Source organism: Thamnophis elegans, chromosome 14, assembly GCF_009769535.1.
Source record: "Thamnophis elegans isolate rThaEle1 chromosome 14, rThaEle1.pri, whole genome shotgun sequence".
Taxonomy (NCBI): domain Eukaryota; kingdom Metazoa; phylum Chordata; class Lepidosauria; order Squamata; family Colubridae; genus Thamnophis; species Thamnophis elegans.
The window spans coordinates 23254199-23276451 of NC_045554.1; the positions used below are offsets into that span (position 1 = coordinate 23254199).

Consider the following 22253-nt stretch of genomic DNA (forward strand, 5'->3'; position numbering starts at 1 on the left):
AGCAGTAGACCTATATACCGCTTCATAGGCCTTTCAGGCCTCTCTAAGCGGTTTACAGCGAGTCAGCATATTGCCCCCAACAATCCGGGTCCTCATTTTACCCACCTCGGAAGGATGGAAGGCTGAGTCAACCCTGAGCCGGTGAGATTTGAACCGCTGACCTGCTGATCTAGCAGTAGCCTGCAGTGCTGCATTTAACCACTGCGCCACCTTGGCTCTTATCTAGAAACCAGCTTATCTTACCTTTTGGGTCCTTCAAGAGCAGCAAGCCAAGGCCAAGAGGGAGTATGCTTGACTTCACCTGAGACTTCTGCAAAACACTGGACAGGGGCCTCTCTCCTGCAGGGGACAGGACGCCCATGCCATGTGGGGACAGTCTGCCATGAACGATGGGGAGGGGGGATTGGAGGGGGGCTGCTTGAGAGAAAGCAAAAGTGACTGCTTCTTGGGGAGAGCTGCACTCCCCACCCCTCTTGCTGTATCTCCCCAGAACTGCAATTTCAAGGTCACTCTGCTGAGAGAAGGCGGCGGCTGCATACCAACTTACCCTTGAAGCTGTTCTGGCTACGCACTTGATGAAACTATACCTTTCTCAACAAACGGAGCCAAGATTGTTTCCACTTAGTCAAAGTTGCAGCAGGCCTGACAGCAAGTGTTAAGAATGGAGGGGTCGAGAGAGAGACTGAAGCTGCAGCTGGTGCTGTTCTGCAGTGGTCCTCCATTAGCTCCTGGATCTCCCCCTGGGCTGATTGTGGGATTTGTTACACTTTAGCCTGAAGTTGCTGACAGAGCCAGGAGTCAAGAGGGGAACCTGGGGATTTTCCTAACAATTGGATAGGCATCCCTCACTGGGTTGAACTCTGGAACTTGGGAAAGCATTAGTCAGTTTCCTTTTTGAGTGGTGGGCTCCAGAACTACACAGACCATTGCAAATGAACTCTGACCAGAGTGGTAGGTTTTCCCCTTTGTGAATCATGTTAAACTGCATAGTGCCAAGGGCAGAGTTGGGGGGGGGCACTACTGGTGCTTCCTTCCCAGCTGAACTGAAGCTATTAACGAGCGCTATTGGGTGCACTCATTAAGCCAACTGGGAGCCCAAGTGGCTGTTTAGAGCCTGCCAAGCTATAGCAAGAAGCAGCTGAAGTTAATCTGGCAGTTTGTTTGCAAGGTGTCCATGCTGGCTCCTATCGATTTCAACATACTTAGCCAAGTGCTCGCAAACATGGTGTTGATGGATTGTTTGAAGACCTTTGCAGAGTACAGAGACCGAGTTGTGGCTGTGCAGTTTCCCAGGTCCTCCCTTCGTCTGCTTTTTGAGGATTGGGGTAAGATGAGCTGTTCCCCAGTCTTCCAGGTCCTTCTCCAGGACTGGCCCAAGTTGAGCGAGACAGGTTCTGCCACCACCTTCACAAGCAACTGCGTTGGAGACAATCCCACCTGGAGACCCAAACTTGGTTCTTTTAGCTAAATTCTCTCTCTCACACACCCCCACAGTCCATCCTCCCCCGCAGTGGCACAACCACAACCAGCCACAGCTTCATTTTCCTCCTTGGAAAAAACAGGTGCAGACATCTCTGGGTTCTGCCTTCTCAACACCTCTCCACTTCTAGCAGACCTGCACTCTTTGACTTTCTCACATATGGAAGATCATTTTTTGAAATATTACATTTTTAAATTTTACTTTTGTTGACTGGTGTCAAACTTGCTGTGTCATTAGTGCAACATTTTCCCCATTGGCGGAGCTGGGGGGGGGGCGTTACCTGCATGTGACACCCCTCATCTTGGCTTATTTTGAGCTTTATTTTTTCAGCCAGTTCCTTCAATTTCTAAGGACTCCTCTTCTTTGTTCCACCTCTTTAACGTTCATGAGAGCTCTGCCTCCTACTGGTCTCTTTAGATTTCTCCCCTTTTACTTGTGAAAATTATTTGCAGTTACATGTTCAGCTTCACGTTTGTGGGATTTGTCAACCTTTGAGGACATTCTTCCCGAGAACATAAAGGCCGCCCTCAGGATGAGCTCTACCCTCCTGTTTGCCTATCACCTCAAACGCCCCAAAACATCCTCGGGGAACTGAATGATGGAGGGAAGAAAGAGAGGTTGTAACAATTGTGGGACGTGTATTTTTGAGCATGTAGTCACTTTTTAAATCCACAAACCGGTCCAGTTATTCAGCAGCCTCCGTTTCAGAGGACTTGCATCTTCTCCCTTCTCTGATTTAGAACAGGTCTTGGGCTGTGAATTTCCATCTGCACATCAGGCCCCTCAGTGAACGTTCTGGCACAAAGCCTGGAGCCCATCCGCCTGATGAGGGGCCCTGAGGCCCTAAGGCAGCTGGGATACCTTTCTCCATCTTGTGGGCTTAGAAGTCTGCCCAGGGCTGAAGGGGTCAATTCAACAACTTTATCCTGCACAGCATAGACTGTAATGATCTTTTTAAAAATTTAAAATTTCTTTTTTCATTTTTTCCCAATTTTAAACTTTTTCCAATTTTAAATCTTTTTTAATTTCAATTTGTTTTAAATTTTTAAAAACTTTTTCAATGTTTTAAAATTCATTTTTTTTCAATTAAAAAAATAAAGTTATTTTAATTCTTTAGACATTTTTAAATTCTTAGTGATCTAAGAGGAAAACAAATAAAAATCATGGAAAAAGAGACAGACGCTTCAAAACAGGGAAGACAGTGATGAAGAAGACCAACTAAGAGGATTAAAGGCTTGGAGTCTAATATATATGAAGAATGGTTGCAGGATCTGGGTATGGGTAGTCTAAAGAACAGAAGGACGAGGCGTGGGACTTGAGAGTAGCGTTCCAGTATTTGACGGGCTACCACAAAGAAGAGGGGGTCAACTTACTTTCGAAAGCACCAGAAGACAAAACAGGAAACAATGGAAACTAATCAAGGAGAAAAGCAACTTGGAATTAAGAAGAAACTTCCTAACAGTGAGGACAATTAACTGGTGAAACAGCTTGCCTTCTGAAATTGTGGGTACTTCATCACTGGAGGTTTTTAAGGAGACTGCACAGCCACTTGTCTGAAATGATATAGGCCAGGGGGTTGGACTAGAAGACCTCTTAGCTCTCTTCCACCTCTACTCTGATTCTAATCTTAGCAATAAACATGCAGCCAAATAACTGGAAGAAACAACTTTTTATTGAGATTTAAAAATAACATTGGCAGCAACCATATATTAGGACTTTATTTCTAGCAATAACAATATTTAAAAAATAACCAAAATCAAGGACTTCCAGAAATATGTGAGATGATGTGTTCCTGAAAAATTTAGTCTAAGCTTTCTTCAACTTGCTTTCTTTTTTTGTAAACTCTCTATAAAAGCCAGTAATAGATTAAGAAAAAAATATTTCTGATGTTTCTAAATCCAGTACAGTAGCTCTCCATGCTGTATTGCACCAAATAGCTGTAATATCTGTTCTCAGAAAGTGAAAATGTTAATTCTTGAATACATATATAAAATAAAACCCATATTCATAGCATGTGAATGGAACAAAGTTGTGATTAACAACAAGACAGGAGGTGCGCGGGAAGGAAGGGCTACAGCAGCCGCTTCTGGTTGTCTCCTGGAGTTCTGTATACTCAACAAAAAAACCTAACCATGCCTAGAGAAGATGCCTCAACTGAACTCTCAAACCAGCAGCTGAAGGGGCTGAAAGGTCTGAGTCAGAGGAGCCTTTATTGAACTCCCAAAGGGGGCAGCACCCCATTCAGAAAAGTGGAGGAACTTTTCTCGTCCTGCCAAAAAGAAGGCAAGCGGCTATTTTACCTCCCAGGAAGGCAAGAGGGTTAACGGCCCTTTGCTTTCTGTGGAACCTGCTTTTGGAACCATTAGGAAACACCAGGCAAGAAAGAAAGAAAGCTAAATTGCAAGATGTAAGGTTCATACAGAAATAAGGATGTCTGGGATTTGATTCCTGCTGCATATTTATACAATTACTAAAAATTTGGTGTGAGTAAAGGTGTGGAAACCAAGCCAGCCAGCCAGCGCTCGGATCATTCTCCCGCTTGCACTTCTCCCCCCTCCCTGCCACCCCAGTTGGCCTTTGGGTCCCATTCGAGCCACCAACACTCGCCAACCCGCCTTTCTCAGCTGCTGCGGCTTCCCTGTGCCAGCTCTCGGGCTACCCGAAGAGGCAGACAGGAGCTGCTTCCCTCCTGTAGAGCTTGTCAGAAGGATGAGGGGCCCTCATAGCATCTGCATCCAGGGGTCTGCCCAGCAATTGGGTCCCGTCTTTTCTGGCTGCGTTCAAACCTGCAAGAGAGCAGCATCTGGGAGTTGCACAGGGAAATTCCTGGGCTGACCCAGTCTCTGCACTGCCCAGCAAGCCACCAGTTCCTGAAGATGCAAGCCCACTCAGCACACCAGAAGCCTGCAGGTGGTCTGCACGGACCACCCTCACCCTATGCTGCGCAGCAGTCATGGGGGCAGAACTCTCAGGAGAGGGGCCGGCTTGGCCTGCTAAGCCCCATTTGCTTACCGCTGAAACATACTGGTTGCTGGGGAAACAGTCTTTCTCCATATCTGTGGAGGTTAAGGAGATGTCTGCTGCTGCGGGGAGTGGGGATCTCCAGTCCTCGCACAAGTTGTGAAGGCAGCCGTCAGAACTGCTGGAGCCGCTTCCAGGCAGGCCCTGGGAGGACTCGGAGCTCTCGGTGGCTAAAGGGAAAGAAGAAACCATGGGCAGGTTGAATAGACACACAATCCTGTTGCTGGAAGGGGAGAGGGGAGGCGTCTTCTGCAGTGCACCCGTCCTTGCGCCTTCCCCACCTGCACACTCCTCCCTCCTCAGCCAGTTAGAATCAGGCCCTGACATGAAACTAGAATCTGGGGCACACAACGTTGGATGATAACCCACGTTTAGGTTTTAGCCCAAGGCGTCCACTCCGCAACGGAGTCAGCTAGGATCTCCTTCCTGCTCAGAAGGTGCTCAGGGAGATGGCGGCTTCCAAGGCAGAGACTGGGAACGGAGTGGGTTTGCTCCACAGGGGGCTGAGTGGCCCTGCCTTGGCTGACCACAGCAGCTGGTGGGGTTGCAGGATGAGGCCAACTGAAGAGAGATGCTCCAGGAGATTTCCTGGTGGCCAATATTTTCTGAGAGGGTGCTAGAAAAAGAGGGATCCTACGTACTCATGGAGGGCTGACTGCTTGTCTCGTTCTCCATCTCATCTTCCTCAGTGCAGACCCCAGCCCTTAAAGGAAGGCTGGTGGGCAGCACCGTAGGCAGCAAGGTCTGGTCCAGGTACATGTGTAGGTTGAGAGGCCCAATCCCTGAGCAGGAGGATGGGCTGCTGGCAGGAAGAGTGGTCGGAGATCTCTTGTAAGGGTTGGCGTGGTCAAAGAGAGACACTGCGATGGAAGCCCGGGTCCTGGCGCCTGTCGCAAAGAGAAGAAATCATCATGTAGGCCAAAGCAGCCTTGGACACGAGAGGAGCACATTGGGGAGGGACTCACCTCTGCCTTTCATAATGTAATTGATGGCTCGGTCGTGGATGGCAGCCTCGCTAGGCATGATGTCCAGGTACGGCTTGTTCCCAATCCCCATGGACAACATCTCCTGCATGCGGACTTCTGATGGGGAGAAATGGCAATCGTTAAGAAGCGCCCATGCCCCCCCCATCAGACATTATCTTCTCCCACTCCATCACAATCCTTCCAGGGAGTGCAGCCTCCCTCCAAATTCTCCGATTGCTTCTTCCGTTTTTCTCCTCCACTGGAACGCAACACGCAACTGTCCCAATATACGAATTTCTTACACACCCATGACAACCTAAATGACAGCAGTGAATATTTTCTAAGTCTGCAAGAATTGAGAATTCTGATCCCAAATGAACCATGGAGAAAAGGGGGAAGGGGCTCTCTAAGGCTGCTGAAGAGATGCAGGCCCAGGGGATCAAGGCTGCCATGGAAAAGAGAGCAAGTGCATACTTCTAGAAGGAGATGATGATCTGAATGCATGAGAAAGAAAGTGGCAGTTGCAGAAGCCCTGGGAGTTTGGCAGGCCTTAATTCACATTTAGGGGACTTTAGCAACAGCTACACACATCTAGCTACACATTTGGATAGATACACAGCCACATTATCAAAAGCAGTATGGAGATAATTAAGTCAAGAAACAGGAGAACAATTAGATGACTAGGCAGACGCCAAGAGGGGTGGGGTAGAGCTTAGCTGAGGGCCACCTGTATCATATCAGGCTAAAATAGTTAATTTCACAGAGGAATTAATATCGGTCTCTCCTTGATACACCTACGATATCAAGAAAGCAAGCCAAAATAAAGAAAATAAGGCCAATGCAAAGCTGTGTCTTGTCTGATCAAGCTTGAGAGCTCAGGAACAGTGGTGGTGGCCTGGTGGGATGAAGGCTGATTTTTGAGAAAATGAGAGTTGGGTTCAGGCTCCTGATCAAATCCAGAGCCCTTGTGGACCTCCGGTTGACATTGTGGTGAGAATGGCTGGAGAATAGCGGAGCTCTGCTGGGCTCTGTGAAAAGCAGCCGGCAACTGCTTGCTGGGAAACCCGATGGGGTTAAGCCACCCAGGAGGGGTGATGAAGAAATTGTCAGTTGGTCCACCTGAACAGCATTTCTCAAAAGTCCTGTGGGATGAGTCACTGATGGGTATTTTCACATCCAATCTTTCCAGAGACTGAGGTTAAATTAGAGGTCACTTCTCTCTACTTCCTCTTCCTGGCTCTCCAGTTTTAATTGAAGGTCAATGTCCCAAAGAACAACCTGAGAAGGAAGGGTATAGGAAAGACAACACCAACAAACCCGCCCTGGTCCCTGACTGACCAAAAGCTGCTAATTTGGCTCAGGGCCCTATGCACTAGACAGTGCACTACAGGGAAGATCAACTGACATTCTCCAAAATGACCTGTGGGAGGAGTCACTGATGGGACATACCAAAGCTAGATGTCCATGGGAGGGAATCATTAGGCCTGAGCCCCCCCAAGTGTCCAGCACTCCCTGCAGTACCCTCCTACCAAAGGATGCCTCCGCAGAAGCATCCAGCCGGTAATGCCTGAGAAAGGTGAGGGCACCTTTCTCATGGGCACCACCCATGTAGGGCAGCCCTACAGATGTCCTCTATGGGCGCCTGGGTGGACCAGGCCGCAGACATGGCCGCACTCCTGATGGAGTGCGCAGTGATACCAGCCAGCACCGGAAGCCTGCATACCTCATATTCCCTAGTGATGGCTAACCTAATCCATCTACTGATGGTGGTCAGTGACACCTTTGCCCCTCAAGTAGAGGGCTAGAGAGACGAAGAGCGCCTCCGACCTTCTGAAGACAGATGTGCGTTTCAGGTAGATACGCAGTGCCCTTCTCACGTCCAGGCAATGCCAGGACTATTCCCTTTCCCTGGAAGGCGCCGGATAAAAGTCCAGAAGAACCACCTCCTGAGCCTTATGGAGAGTTAACCTTGGGCAAGAAAGAAGGGTCACGCCTGAGAACGACCCTGTTGTTGTAGAATGTGCACAGATCCGCCCTAGATGACCATGCATTGAGCTCGGGTACACGTCTGGCGGAGGTAATCCAGGAACACCACCTTGAGGGTCAGGAACTGAAAGCTCACCATCCTCAAAGACTCGAAAGGGGCCTCAGTCAGTGCCTGGAGCACCATGGGAAGGTCCCATGTGGGAAACCGGTGTACCACAGGGGGCCTGAGGTTAGCTGCCCCTCTGAGAAACCTCTTGATGACTGGGTGCTGAGCTACAGATCGAGAGTCCCCCCCCCCCCCGGACTATGGCTAAAGTTGAGGCCTGTCTCTTGAGGGTATTTTGTTGGCTAGACCTTTCTCCAGGCCATTCTGGAGGAACTCCAGCACCTGTGGTGCAGTAGCCGATACCGGATCCACCTGTGCGGACCGACACCAGGACACAAATGAGGACCAGGTCGCATCATAAATGCCGGTGGAAGATTGCCTCCTGGAGGCTTCAATGATCCTGATCACTCTGGTTGAAAATTGAGTCACTCTCAGCTGCTCCCACTCAAGCGCCAAGCAGTCAGCTGAAGCCACTCTCTTTCCAGATGGACCAGGTTCCCTTGGCGTAGAGCCACCTCCCCCTGTAGAATCCTCTAATGGGGAAGGACTGACAGCCCCATCACGTCTGCAAACCAGGGTCACTGTTGCCACTAGGGTGCTACCAGAATCACCTCTGCCCTCTCTAGCACTAACTTCCTCAGAACCCTGGGAAGGAGGGGAAGGGGGGGAAAGGTGTAGAGGAGGCCCGCCGGCCATCTGCAACGCAGGGCGTCAACGCCCACTGCCCCTCGAGCTGGGAACTGAGAGATGTAGTCCCAGACCTGGGTGTTCGATGGGGTGGCGAAGAGGTCCACTGTCGGCCGACCGAACTGCCGACAAATTGCTTGAAAATGCTGGGATGAAGCTGCCACTCCCCGTGGTCCACTGTCTCCTTGCTAAGCCAGTCTGCCAGCTGGTTTTCCACCCTGGAAATATGCTCTGCTCGAATCGATAGAAGATTTCCCTCTGCCCATTTCCCAGCCACACTGCCTCGTCTTGCAGCACCATCAAGTGAGTGCCCTCTTGTTTGTTTACATGGGCCTTGGCAGCAAGACCAGGACATGTTAAGCTTTGACTGTCCCCTTGAAGTGGCGAAGTGCCAGGTGTACCGCTCTGACTTCCAGCCAGTTTATGTTCTTCCGCAGATCTGAGGGCATCCAATGGCCTTGAGCTAACTGGGCTTCTAAGTGGGCCCCCCAACCGAAAAGATTCACGTCCGTCATCGGAACCTGTCTGGTTCCCTGAATAGGGAACCCTTGGCCAGAGCTGGGGACATTCATCAACGTAAAGACAGAAACACCTGAGGTGGCACGAGGATCTTGAAGAGGGCGTTGCTTATCCCGTCCCTCTGGTGCGGAAGCAGCAACCACTGCAGTTACCTGGCGTGGAGGCATGCCCATGGGACTATCCCGATGCACAAGATGAACTTGCCCAGGAGCCAAGAGAGAAGAACTACAAGAACAGAACGTGCCTTACGAATTTCTTTAATTAACCCCACTATACTGCCCTTGCGCTCCTGTGATAGAAACACCTCATATTCCACAGTGTCGATAATGGTCCCTAAATGCTGAAGTCTAGTAGTGGGAACCAGGTGACTTTTCTCGAGGTTGATCGAGAACCCCAGGGTCTGCAAGGTGTTAATCGACCCAGATCTCCCTTAGCCCAGTCTGCAGTCGTGGCTTGCACCAGGATGTTATCAAAGTAGCACTGCAACCAGACTCACATGGAACGGAGATGACCCGCTGCCACAGCCAGTACTTTGCTGAAGGTTCTGGGAGCTGATGCCAAACCAAAGGGGAGGGCCCTGTATTGATAGTGGACTCCCCTGTATGAAAACTTGAGGAAATTTCAGATCTGGGAAATTCACGATATGGAGGTACACCGTCCGGGTCAGAATCTCCTGGAGATTTAGGGGCAGCTGCCACTCCTTGCCTCCTGGCATCCGCCATTGTCACAGGTACTTAGGGCCATGGCCTTACAACCTCGCCTTCCTGGGCCAAAACAAAGGTGTAGGGCTGCCTGCATGCAGATCGTAGCTCCTTCAACCCGCACGCTCCTTTTCAAGTACCGCCGATCCGTGGCTCACCATGCAGCAGGGACCCTCCCCAATTCAATGATCGAGTAACTGGCCCAGGAAGGGACCTCCTGGCACCGCTAGTGGCCTCCAAGTGCCTGCGGGTCCAGCCACGTGCATTCCTCAAAATGACTACTGATCAAGCTCTTCCAAAATGGCGGTCCTGTCAATTAAACTATGCCTTAAGCCGGAAACTTTCTTATTAGGAATAATAGATCAAAAAATTTGCAAATCTGACCAATACCTCCTAGTCCATATTCTGACAGCGTCAAGGATTGTTTACGCACAGTGCTGGAAGAGTGAAAATGCCCCCACCAACACTATGGTGATGAATAAAATTTTAGAACTAGCAGAAATGAACAGACTGACGATGCGAATTAATGACAAAGAAGACACAGACTTTTATACAGTCTGGGAGAAGCTATACAAATGGCTTGATGAGTCAGTGAAGACCTAGACATAAAAAGAGATAGCTGACTAACCTAATACGATTAAACTAATAACTCAAATGAACAATATACAACAACTGAGAGATAAACGAAAGGAGAAATGTATCAGGGGCGAGAACCCACCGTCGAGCAATTTGTTACGCTACAATGTTGGGAAAACTTTAAAAAGCTGATAGGAAATCCGCTATAATTACCTGCATAAAATTAGCGATCAAACTTCATTTTAGATGAGGCGAGAGGACTTATAATCCTTGCCTCTTCAAGCAAGGAAAGGGAAAGAAAACCAGGTTGTCCTCAGCAGAGGAAAACATGCAAATGTAATAAAGGTTAGAAGGGAGGGAGGGAGGGCAGTAGGGAAGTCAGGATGGAGAGGAGAAAGGAGAGGAATAGGAAAGGCAGAAGAAGAAGAGGAAGAGAAAGAAGAGAAGGGAAAGAAGGTGGGAAGAAAGAAGGAGAGGAGAAAGAGGAAAAACTGGGGAAGGAAGGAGGGAGGGAAGAGAAGAGGGTAGTAAAGAGGGAAAGAGGGAGGGAAAGAAAGAGAGAAGGAGAGTTGAAAGGAAGGAGGGAAGGAGGGAGGAAAGGAGGGAGATTAAAAGGAAGGAGAGGGAAAGAGGCAGGGAAGGAGGAAAGGTATGTGAGAAGGAGGGGGGACCGAGGGAGAGAAAGGACGGGGAAGGAAAGGAGGAAAGGAGAAAAGAAAGGAGGGAAGGCAGGGGAGAAGGAAGTAAGGGGGGGAGGGAAGAAAAGAGGGAGGGAAAGATACCTAACCTTTGATGTTTATAATGATTTGATAGTATGGGAATATCTCGAAATGTAGTTGTATTGTTTGTTACAAGTTATGGATGTTGTATTTTCTTTTTACCAATAAAATCTTTAAAAAAAAAAAAAAAAAAATGGCGGTCGCCAAGCATGCGGCCCAATGCCTGAGTGAGCTGTGACAAGCTTGCTCCCCAAGTGTCCGATTGTCCCAGCGACAACCCCCCCCCCCCCGATGGAAGAGGGAGGTTGCATCTCTTAGCGCCCCCCCGGCATGTGGCTTGGAGCCCCCCCTGCAACTGCCAGTGGTGTCGAGGGTTCCCTCAGCAGCAACGAGACCAGCTCGTGCACAAAAAACCAAACAGGAATGAAAGGAAAGGTGGGTGGGAGGAACAAATAGGAAAAACACACAAACAGAACAAAATAAAGGTAAAATAAGAAATATTTTCAAGGGACTTCCAGGGTGGAATCACGCCGGTGCGTAGCAGAAAAACAGGGATCTGTTCTTTCAGCCCGATTTCCCATGCCAGGAGGCTTGTAAAGGCAGAGCTGATTCTCGGAGAGACCAGCGACAGAGAGGGGAAGCTTGAGGATAACAGGGAGAGGTGCCATCCCCTGTTATAGTAGGAGAAACCCCTCAAATCCAGCATGGAAAGACTGGCCTTTATGGCTGGATCCGGAGGTGTGACAGCCCTTTAAATGGAGAAGGAAGCAAGAAGAGAGAAACAGCAGAAAGTTTCGGTGGATTTTGAGGAGTTGGAATGAAGAACTGGTGTGACTTTCAGGAAGTGTGAACCTATAGCGTGGTGGGTGAGTGATTCTCCAAGGCACTTTAGCGGTGCGAGTGGAACCTTGAGAAAACAGAGTTATCATTCAGAGAAGGAATGGAGGAAATGTACTGAGGGCTTGAACTTGCTGGAGAATTACTGCAGGCAGAAGGAACACCAACTGAGATTGTGATTAGACTAGGACTAAACATTGTGGACTGCAGAAAAGGAAAGAACAAGATACAAGAAGCTTCTGCCTGGGAAGAAGACAGTGGAAATTTGATCTGGTGGGGGAAGTGAAAGAACTGTGATAGCGACTGTGCTAAATAGATAGGAGTGCTGCTGTAACTTTGAGGACCGATAATGCCACTAAATCATATTTCTATATCAAGACTTCCTAATGTTTCCTGTTTGTTTCCCTGTGCTAAGAAACTACAATCCCTAGACTGTGCTAGATGCCTCTTCCTCTTCCCAGGACATACAGCCTTGTCCTCTTTTCCAGAATAGCCTCTTCTCTCTCTCTCCTCCTGTGAAAACCATCCCAGGTGCTTCCACAAGTCAGAAAACCACCTGGAAAGGTTTGGTTCCACCACAAATGCGCGAACGACGAAATCGCGCCTGACTAAACCGCGGTGACAAAACCGCGGTGACAAAACCGCGCCGACGAATGAGCGCTGGAGCGCCGACAACAGCATGCCGACAGAAGCGCGCTGTAACCCTAACCCTAAACCAAACCCTAAACCTAGCCCTAAACCTAACCCTAAGCCTAACCCTAAACCTAACCCTAAACCTAGCCCTAAACCTTACCTTAACTTAAATCACGCTTCTGTCGGCGCGCTTTTGTCGGCGTGCTTTTGACATCGCGGTTTTAGCGCTGCGGTTTTGTCGGTGCGCTTTTGTCGTTCGCACATTTGTCGGGTCACGGAAAGGTTTCACTAGCGATCCTGGGGATGGCGAAATAGGGCAAGGACAGCACTTTCGCTTTCAATAGAAGAGGGGAGCCTGGAGGTGGATACTCTCTACTGGCATGAGAAACTCTCCTTCCCCCGGCCAAGGCACAGGACACCCACCCTGCTGCCTCGCACCCCCTCCCCACCAGGCCCTAGCAGGCTCTGGCTCTTATTTAGGGGACCCTCATCATCCGCTTCCTAAGGCTCCTCTCATGAGCCCCACTCCTTAGGGGAACTGGCCTTTGTTGCGGGCAGCTTGTTCCCAGAGGATCCTGGTGATGTCGCTTGTCCAGGCCTGCTTGGTCTCTGGGCTGCTGGCTTGCAGGATGTAGGTGTCCCTGGATTTCCTCCTCCTAAACCAGATCTCAAAGCACAGGCCTCTCTCCCCCGAATTCTCCGTTAGGCCAATTTCTGCCATCTGCAGGGATGAAGATGAGAGTCCATTATACGGGATGCCATTGAGGCTGCCTGTGGGGCCAGGGGCAACTCCCACGGGGGACAAGGAACGGAGTTGGGGCTCCAGGACAAGGCAGCCATGATGTCTGTGAGGCAAACCCTGCCTAGCTCCCCTCAGCAGGCCTGACAGGCTGTGCACTGAGCAACTGTGAGCCAGGCAAAGGGCTCTGAGAAAGTCAGCGCCAGCCCACTTGACAAGGTAAAACGTATTTCCCTCAAAGGGTCACACAATGTGAAGATCCCTCTGGAAAACCACAGAAAAGCTGGCCCTGGGACATCCCGGACATCCAGTGGCACGGGAGTGCATCTTAATCAGTGACCCAAGCCCACTGGAGACAAGAGCACCTTATCTTGCCTGCCTCTTGTGCAGCCCACCCTACACCCCCTGGGGCAGGAGAAGTCCTTGCCTTGAAGGAATGTTTGTAGATGTAGACATCCAGGGCGCCCTCCCCTCGCTTAGGCTTGCTGAAGAGGATCAGGTCTTCAAAGAGGAAGACATGGCGCTGGTATTTCCTTCGGCCCAGAGAAATGCTAAACTCGTCCTGGCGCATCAGCTGTCCCTGCTCCTTGAGGTTCACCTAGGCAGAGGAGCCAGGAGGTCAGTTATTCTCAGGGACCCACAGAAGAAGGCCGGTGCCCCATTGGCCAGATCCCAAAGGTGCCACGGAAGATGAGCCAGATGAAGCCTGGCCTCCCTCCTTCCCCTTCCCAGAGGTCCTAATTCCACCAATTCCACATATTGGCGAGGGATGATGGCCTTCATGGGGCTGCCCACTTGAGAGGGGAACTCCTGGCCCCTGGAGGCAGAAGCCTGGCAACAGCTGGCTCATGCAACAGCCCTGCGCAAACACCTGCTTGGTCAATACATACATCACAGTGGCGGATGGCATCCATGGCGAGGAGGTCATTTCCATGCCGCAACTGGAAGCGCACCATCTGCTCTGCCGCTCGCAGGTACGCCAGCTCCTGCTCTTGGGCCTCCCCACACGTCCCGATGAGATCTTTGAGGAGCAAGGCATACTTGCTCATGCGCTGGATGGGCTTCAGGAGGTAGGAGGCCAGGTCCATCTTATCTCCCAGCTGCATCTGCTTGAACTGCCGGCCAAGGAGAGCGGTCTCAGCAGGAAGGGGCCCCCAGACCTCAGGGAGGGGCACTGCTCTCTTGGGCAGGGCAGCCGTTGTTCTCCCAGGGAGGAAGTTGACCAACTTACCTGGAAGAAAGCGTTCCCCTGACTGGCCAGCAATGAGTCAGACTTGGGCTTGTTTTTACTGTACAAGGCATACATCCCAAACTGATCTTTCTAAAAGAAAGGAGAGAAGCACAGACTAAGGGAGGGTTTCCTCTCCACCTCCAGGTACCTTTTCAGGCAGTTGGGGGGAGGGGGGGAGGCAACCACTCTGTGCTCCCAGCAAAAGGACGGAGGTGGGTAGAGGATAGACAAAAAGACACATGTTTAGTTCTACCAGGATTCCTGACTTGCTCCAACCGGCCTCCAATCCCACAAAAACCCTTCCAAGACCCCTGTAACTATCGGGACAGGCCTGACAGAGAGATTCCCATGGGGAGGGTTGAACTTCAATCCTTAGGACTACCCATTAACATTCAAGTAATGGCAACCAGATTTCCCCTGCATCATTCTGTGGCAAGAATAACATTATGAGGGGTCAATCTTTTATGCTCAAAATCCATTTTATTGCATGTTTCAGGAACGGTCCTGGGCCGCAAATTTGCTCTAGATTTGAGCATCTGGAATAGCCGCCGGCTCACCTCCTCCTCCGCCCCGTGATGGGCCAAGACCTGCTCCACCCAGGAAATCCCCCCTCCCAGTCCCTTCTTACATGTCTCAGGAAACAATGGCTGACGCGCAGAGGATGGCTGCAACAGTGCTCCAGTTCCCTCAGGAAATACTGGCTGTGGAAGTTATATATCTTCTCCAAATTCCCAAAAATGATGCCTCGCTTTCCCCTCAGGTCCTGTGGCAGGTCCAGCCGCTCCATTTCAGGGAAATAGTTGTGAAGGATGTAGCACAAAGATCGCACGTACTCCTGCTCCGTCGTCACCATCTCCTCCATGATGCGCTGCGGTTTGCTGCCATATAGGAAAAGGAGAGGGGTATATTTTGGCACGAGGCCTTTCCAAGCGCTGCGTCCCACCTTTGCCTGGCTGTCTGCCCCTCCGAGGCTCAAGAAAAAAGAGCCTTAAAGCTGCAGGGCCATCAGGGAGTCACAAGCTGGCAGCCAAAGTCGAACACTGGAGCCAGCCAGCCTTCGTGGCGGGAGGGGAAAGCCATATTCCTGGACTGGCATCCACCGTATTCCTTTCCAGAGGCAGCTCTGTTCTTGGGGGTCTTTTGCATTTCTCAGGAAGTACTCAGGGTGCGGCAAGATGTGGACAACGTAATGCACAGAAGAGGCCAAGAGTTGTTCCTGGAAGAATCAGCTCAGCTACTTGGCTACCATAAACTGCATGAGACTTTGGCAAGAGGCAAAGAGGCCGACATCAATAGATACAATACAAATCAAGAACCAAACTCCTGAACAAGGTACAAAGCTGCCATCTAGGCTGGGCCCTTGTTCTTTCCCCTAAACTCTTCCCTATTGTCCCTCACAGACTCTTCCACAGTCTCCCTCCCCCTTCAGTCAGTGGCTGTGCTGAGAAACCAGGGCCAACATGTTCTGCAGTCAGGATGACTCTGAGACCAGCTTCCTGCTGTGTCCATGTCCATCCAGAGCCACAGACCAACTCCCATGACTGGAGAAGCACAGTCCACACGCACCTGCTCCAGCTCCTTGCCTCTGGTAAGAGGCCCCTTCCTCTCTGATCCTCTTGCGGATGGCAGGTAGATGAGGCAGCCGAGCAGAGGGGCTGCTGGCCTTCGCAGGCCCCTCCCACCAGCTCCATGCTGCTGACTTCCAAGCCTTTCATCCAGACTCCGCAGCTGCCAGAGTGGCTGGGGTCAGGTCCCTCTGAGCTGGGAAGGTCAGCACTCCAGGCTTTCCTCATCCTTCTGGAGAAGAGCTGTGTAGAGGAAGGGGCTTCCAGAGGGGCTCTCCCATTACAGAGCCAGCATGATGGCTTCGGAGTAACAGCCAGCTGACAAGAATGGCTACAAGCAGCCTGGCACAGGCTCCCTCCAGCTCCATTGCAAGGGTCCCCTGTGTTGCCCCCGGGCCATCTGGAACATTCACTTGGCTTTTCAGGTAGAGGTGCCAGGTTGGGAACTTTAGCCAGAGGGGTCCCGTTGTCTGGACTGGCCAAGCAGGATTCTCCCTCTTCTGAGGGCTTCAGGTTGGGGGGAGCCGGCGACTGCTGGGTCCTCAGCGCAGCTTCTAGCCTCATCTCCAAAGCCAGCTTGGTCCTTTGACACTTGGACCAGACCAGCTGCCACTTCTTCAGAGGACCCGTGCTCGGCAGCAGACAGGCCAGCTTCTTCATCTTCTGGAACTGGGAATCACTCATGCCCAGGTGCTGTTCCCAGTGGCTCTGCAGAGGCCCAACAGTCGCAGAACCGTCGTCCCCATTGAGGCTGGCCAGGAGCTGCATCCCCTCCTCTGCCCACCTGTCTGCCTGCAGGGGAGGAACAGAAACAAAAGCTCAAAGGGAATGAAAAAGTGCCTGTCAAGCTAGGCCCGGTTCTCCGGGGAGGCTTCTGGGATCATGGAGGAAGGCTTGCTGGAGACCCAGGCAGGACCCCTCCGGGCAATTCCAAGTCAACGGTCGAAAGCAAAGAAGGGACTCTCAACCCCGATCTTGCGGCCACGGAAGGGGCCCTCAGTGCAAAGGGACTTTTGGGGTTTCCCAGCTCAATAGGCAGCCTCTGCAGCCGGGCCTGGTGGGGCTGGATTCCAGGTCAGGAGGGTCTCACCAGCCAAGAGGGGCGGCTAACTGCCGGAGAGGGTAGGAAAGAGCCAGCAGAGGAAAGTACTGGTTGCATCTCTTCAGAAGAACCCACCTCTTCCAAGAATCTGTAGAGCTCAACCGCCTGCTCTATCCGGCTCCTGCTGGCCTCCAACTCTTTGCAGAATCCCAGCAGCTGGTTCTTGTACTCCTGCAGCTGGGCTCTGCAGCCTACCTGAGGTGCCCTGGCCAGTGGATCTTCCTCCCCGTCCCACCTCCTCAGCGCTTCCCATCCCCTCTGGCAACACTCCTGAAAGCAAAGCAGAGCAGACTCCTTAGCCAAGCACGGCATTCCACACAGACTGTGAAATGACCCTCAGCCTGCCCTGCTCCAGATGCCAGTCCCGAGGAGGCCTCCAGGGGCCAAGGTGTGGTTTCTAGAAAGATTGGCTAAATCTAGAGAGGGTTACGGAAAAGAGAGCCAGTCTGATTTAGTGCTGAAGTTAGAAAGGGTTAGAAAGCAGGAAATGGTGAATTCAAGTCTTGAGGCTGTCCTGCCTTCTCTCCCTCTCACTCCCTCCCCCCCCCTCAGGGTTGTTGTTGTGAAGAAAATAGAAGGAAGAAGTGTGTTGAATATGTTTGCTGCTTGAGTTGTTTATAAAAATAATAAATCAAATAAATAAAAGGTACATCCATTGTCTACACCCTACAGCTGTGCTGTAGATGGGACAACGCCCATTTCTGTCTCTAAGGTCAATTAGCAGCAACAAGAAACCCCTGGGCTCAGTCTTGCAACGTTCTGGACATCACTAGCATGCCATGACACTCAGCTCTCTGTCTCTGTAACACCTACATTAGTTGGAATGGATGAGGGCCAGTTAACAGACGGGTTCCTTTTTCAGGACCTGGAAAGAAAGACTCCGAAGCTGCCATTGCCATTCAGAGCCCCAAGTCACCTGTGTGGACAGAAGTATCCACTGACAGCTTCAGGTGACATGCCAACGACGACTGGACAGGAACAGCTTAGCTGCAACGCTCACATGGGATAAATCTTGTGTTTCAATGACTGCAAGGCGCTTGGTCCAAATTGCAGAAAGTGGCAGGCAGGGGACAGGACAGTGGGTTTACCTCTGCTGAGGCCACCAGTCAGCTGTCCAGCAAGGCTCAAGGTTTTGGCTATGAAGTCAAAGACTCTAAAGAACCTATGACCAGTTTCCCTGTTCCTGAGTTCAACCATGAGGCCCTGTGACAGACCCCAGGGAGTCACAGAAGGACTCTGCTGGCGGGGGGCTCTGCAACTCTCTCCCCAGAAAGTTGGGAGGCACCTATAAGAAGCCCTTTCTTGAAGGCATCTGCTGAACCTCACCTCTTCACCCAGCTTTCCCAACAGGAACTTTCCCTCCCTCCCTCCTTCCTTTTTTATGAACATTATTTTTATTCAACACTTTTACACCATTTTAATGTCCTGTTGTATTATATTCCTTATTGTTACATTTAACTAGGGAGCACCATATAAGAGGGTGGGAGAATGCATGGACTGTAGAACTCACATCTGCCATCAGTGCCAAGTCCTGGAATTGCCTCTTGGCATGAAGCAGCCCATCCAGAGAATTCTCCAGGCTCTTCAGCTCCGAGAGGCGCTTTTCGCCCACATTCTTGATCCAGCTGCAGATCTGAGAAAAGAAGGCAAAAAATGTTGGCTGGGACAAAAACGGCCCCTCTGGCTCCAGCTGTGGGCTGCTACTTGCTAGGCGATGGCCATGAAGGCCCTGATCAAACAAGCAGAGCCAGCCTGGATCCATCCAGAAACCAGCACAGAGCACCTATATAATTCTTCGAGTCAATGGCAGAGAACCTCTTGGATCACACAGAGATCCCATACATGAAAGCAACAGGGGCTCAGAGCCCACATATTCCCTAGGAGACGGCTGTTGATCTCAACAAATGAATACAATGGAGGACTGCATGGGTGGATTTGATTGGGGTAAATTATAACACAGAAATAGAACTTGCATCCCTTTTAGTGCTGCCTTTGGTTTTACTATTGTTCCATCTATATTTCGTATTCTGATGTGGCCTAATGACTTATTTTTTTATTATAGTTATTATTCCAAAAATATAGTTTTGAGTAAACATCTCAGACAGTGGCTCCCCTCCTCTGCCTCTGCAGTTCACATGAAGATCCAGAAGAACCGTTGGGACCATCACCCTCTTCAAGGCTTCACAAGAGGCTATCCCCAAGCTTGAAAATCCTTTGGATTCCCCACCCCCCACTCATTTGCTTGAATCTCCCCCACTTGCTTGAAAACCATTTGGATCCCCCCTCCCCCCAAAAATGTGACAGGACAACACAACATTGAAAAGACAGAAGGTTTGTTGGCTCCATTACTTTGATTCAATCAATTATCATTATCTTCCCCAACCTCCACACCCCAACGCGGTTGTGTTTAACTTTCCTGTGGCCCTTGTGTTGTCCTGTCACATTTCCGGAGGCGGGGGAATGCAAACGGTTTTCAAGCAAAGGGGGGGGGGAATCCAAAGGATTTTCAAGCAAGTGGGGGAGGGAATGCAAACGTTTTTCTAGCTTGGACTGGGGCGACTGGGTGGAGAAACAAACCCCAGAGACGAAACTCCAGGGAACACTCCCCCCCCCCCGCTCTTTCTCCTTTTTCTTCCTCCGGTTGGCTGGCGGCCAACTGTCCCCTGAGCCCCAAAGGCCGGGGTGAGCAGTATTTCTCCGAATGGCCCATGACGAAGGTTCTGGGACTGAAGAGGCTGGGTCCCATTTGCCAGGGCGAACAGGTAGGGTCTTTTCAGCGGGGGAGAAATGGTAGGGATCAATGGCTGGAGGCGGAACCCTGGGGGCGAACAAGGGGTGGCGAAGGGTACGAGGCGAACAGTCCTAGAACCCTCTAAAACCACCGAGCAAGCAACTGGGGTCGCTAAGGTTCCCTAGAGCAGCTCAGTCCATGAATGCCACAGCATTCATGGACATTAATGATTGGCAGCATTAATGATTGGGGGAGGGGGGAGATATTAATGATTGGGGGAGGGGGAGATATTTCTTTTCATATTGTTTTTGCCACTGCAAATTCACAGTAATTTCACGGAGTTACCCAATAACACCTCTACATTATCAGAATAACAAATTGGAAGGGACCTTGGAGGTCAGAAGAAAGTCCACTGAAAATGCGAGGTCCAGCTGCCTATTCTTCACTCCCCCAAATTCAAAGCAGCCCAACAGCCCACAGGCGCCCATCTGATAACACAGCAAAACATCTGGCTCCGACCTCTTGAAAGCATTGCTCCACAGCTTCAAATTCCATCAGCAGCTCCAGGGTTTGGATGCGCCTGTTGGAAACCAGCACCAGCTTATGAATTCCTTCGTCCACGTCGTCGTAAAGCGTGCCAGCCACTTTCACGGCATCTCTGAGAGATAAGCAAAGGTGGTTGATCAATGAAGTTCCAACCCCACCTGTCAGCGCTATTTGGATGCTGGAAACCCTTGAAGAGAATTCCCACCTTGCTGATGGTGGTAGCTTAACTGAGCTGCCCCCGGGTTTCTGGTTGCATTATCTGCCTAGATACTTGGTAGATACCTCATTCTTCAGGCAAAGAAGAGCGAGAGAGAGATCCAGCTGGTAAGAGCTTTTCCTTTGAAGTTTGCAGCTTTTTTTGCTGCGAATAGAAGGGGGGGCCAGCCGAGGCTGAATCATATCTCCGTGGTGGAAATCCCTAGCTGTTTTTATTACAGCGCAAAGTAAGGAACCTCCACTTAGGACAATATTTGAACTATTTATCTGAAATTAATACAAGCAGAGTCCGTACCTGAGAACCTTATCTGCTTTTTTTTTTTTTTAAATCCTAGCTTCATTTTTTACAAGAGCTTCCTTCGTGCACTTGGTGTTTTTTTTCCTTAAAAAATAAGCTCCTAAAAGGGCCATTGTGCATTCTCCGTAACAATGCCACATTCCTAATTCCTCGGCAAAGAACAGTGATAAAAAAGATCAAAGGAACAGCCAGCCAGCAGTTTCTTACTAATTAGTTTCACTTCTCTGAAGAGCTTACAAGACTTTTTTCTTATCAACTTTTAAAAGTTTTAAAAGACTCTTTGCTAATATAGAGACATTTCAAACAGAGGTGAATATGCTGAACTGTTTTGTTACAATGCTAATCTTTTGAAACTTTCTGCAAACTTTCTGCAAAAAGGGAGGAACAGTTGGCTAGCAGTATTTTATAATTAGTTTCACTTCTCTGAAGAGTTTACAAGACTTTCCTCTTATTAATTTGCATATATATATATATATATATATATATATATATATATATGCATATATATATATATATATATATATATATATATATATATATATATATATATATTAAATAAATGTTTTTTAATTTTAATTGAAACAAGTACAGCATCTTTCTTTACATCTGTAGAAAATGTATCAATCGATTACAGATCCTCCACGGTCAACAAACATAACTCATATTAACTTAAGCATTATTATATATCCATTTTCATTTGACTGTAATTATTATTTAAAAGTATTAATGCAAGTAATAATCTGGAACAATACCTGCCCACACCAGTGGGAAAAGAAAAAATCAAAAAGAAAAGGCAAAAAAAAAAAAGTAGAACAAAAAAAACAAACAAACACGACAGGCAGGGAAAAAGAACAAAACACAGGTATCTATTAAAAAAAAAAAGAAGTATATCAGCTGGTTACAACATGCTTTGGTGCTTCTCTTCCATTAATTCATATTAATTCAAATATCTTAACTCAAATGTTTACCATATTAACATCATTATACCTCCAGTTTTAATTACCTATAGTTATTTAAACATCCTTCATCCTTAGCTATACCAAAGAATTAATCCATAACACATGCTGACATTTCATTTACTACTTATAAAGTCCTCTATTTACATCAAATCCTCATATCCTATTTTAGCTGAACATCCATAATATTTAGTTATATCATATATCATAACATTTTCCCAGTGTTGATTAACATTTGATTGTATGTATTTTATTTAGTTTTTATAATAGTGGTAGTTATTGTAATTAATACTCTTTATGTATAATCCAAAAATGTTTTCTCATATCCAATTGTTATTTATCATATCGACTCCACATTATATACATTACTATCAATATCAATTATTATTCAGCTATATCTGTTACAAAGAGAGCAATTAGATTAGCTAGATTTCAATTGTATTCTTCAATCTATCAGCCAATTCCACATTATATACATTACCATCAATATCAATTATTATTCAGCTATATCTATTACAAATTAAAATAATCAGATTTAGCTAATTTTAAATTATATTCTTGCATCTGTCAGTCTGTGTCCCTCCAACAGCAAAATTTTCTTAATCCAGTTGCCATTCGTTGAATAAATTTACCAAATGT

At 49.0% G+C, this 22253-nt stretch overlaps 1 protein-coding gene across 1 annotated transcript in view; it reads right to left on the reverse strand.

The window, feature by feature from the left end:
* Positions 1-3146: 3146 nt before the first annotated feature.
* The window catches only part of PLEKHG4 (pleckstrin homology and RhoGEF domain containing G4), a 37775-nt gene continuing 18668 nt past the window's right edge, over positions 3147-22253 (reverse strand). The window contains exons 9-21 of the mRNA XM_032230872.1: positions 20118-20256; positions 18378-18500; positions 16943-17137; positions 15767-16557; positions 14829-15078; positions 14201-14290; positions 13860-14084; positions 13397-13567; positions 12774-12951; positions 5467-5583; positions 5143-5388; positions 4493-4671; positions 3147-4266 (exon numbers count right to left, since the gene is read on the reverse strand). Of these exons, the coding sequence (XP_032086763.1) occupies positions 4261-4266; positions 4493-4671; positions 5143-5388; positions 5467-5583; positions 12774-12951; positions 13397-13567; positions 13860-14084; positions 14201-14290; positions 14829-15078; positions 15767-16557; positions 16943-17137; positions 18378-18500; positions 20118-20256 (2710 nt within the window). The 3' untranslated portion in view covers positions 3147-4260. The remainder of the gene's footprint in view (positions 4267-4492; positions 4672-5142; positions 5389-5466; positions 5584-12773; positions 12952-13396; positions 13568-13859; positions 14085-14200; positions 14291-14828; positions 15079-15766; positions 16558-16942; positions 17138-18377; positions 18501-20117; positions 20257-22253) is intronic.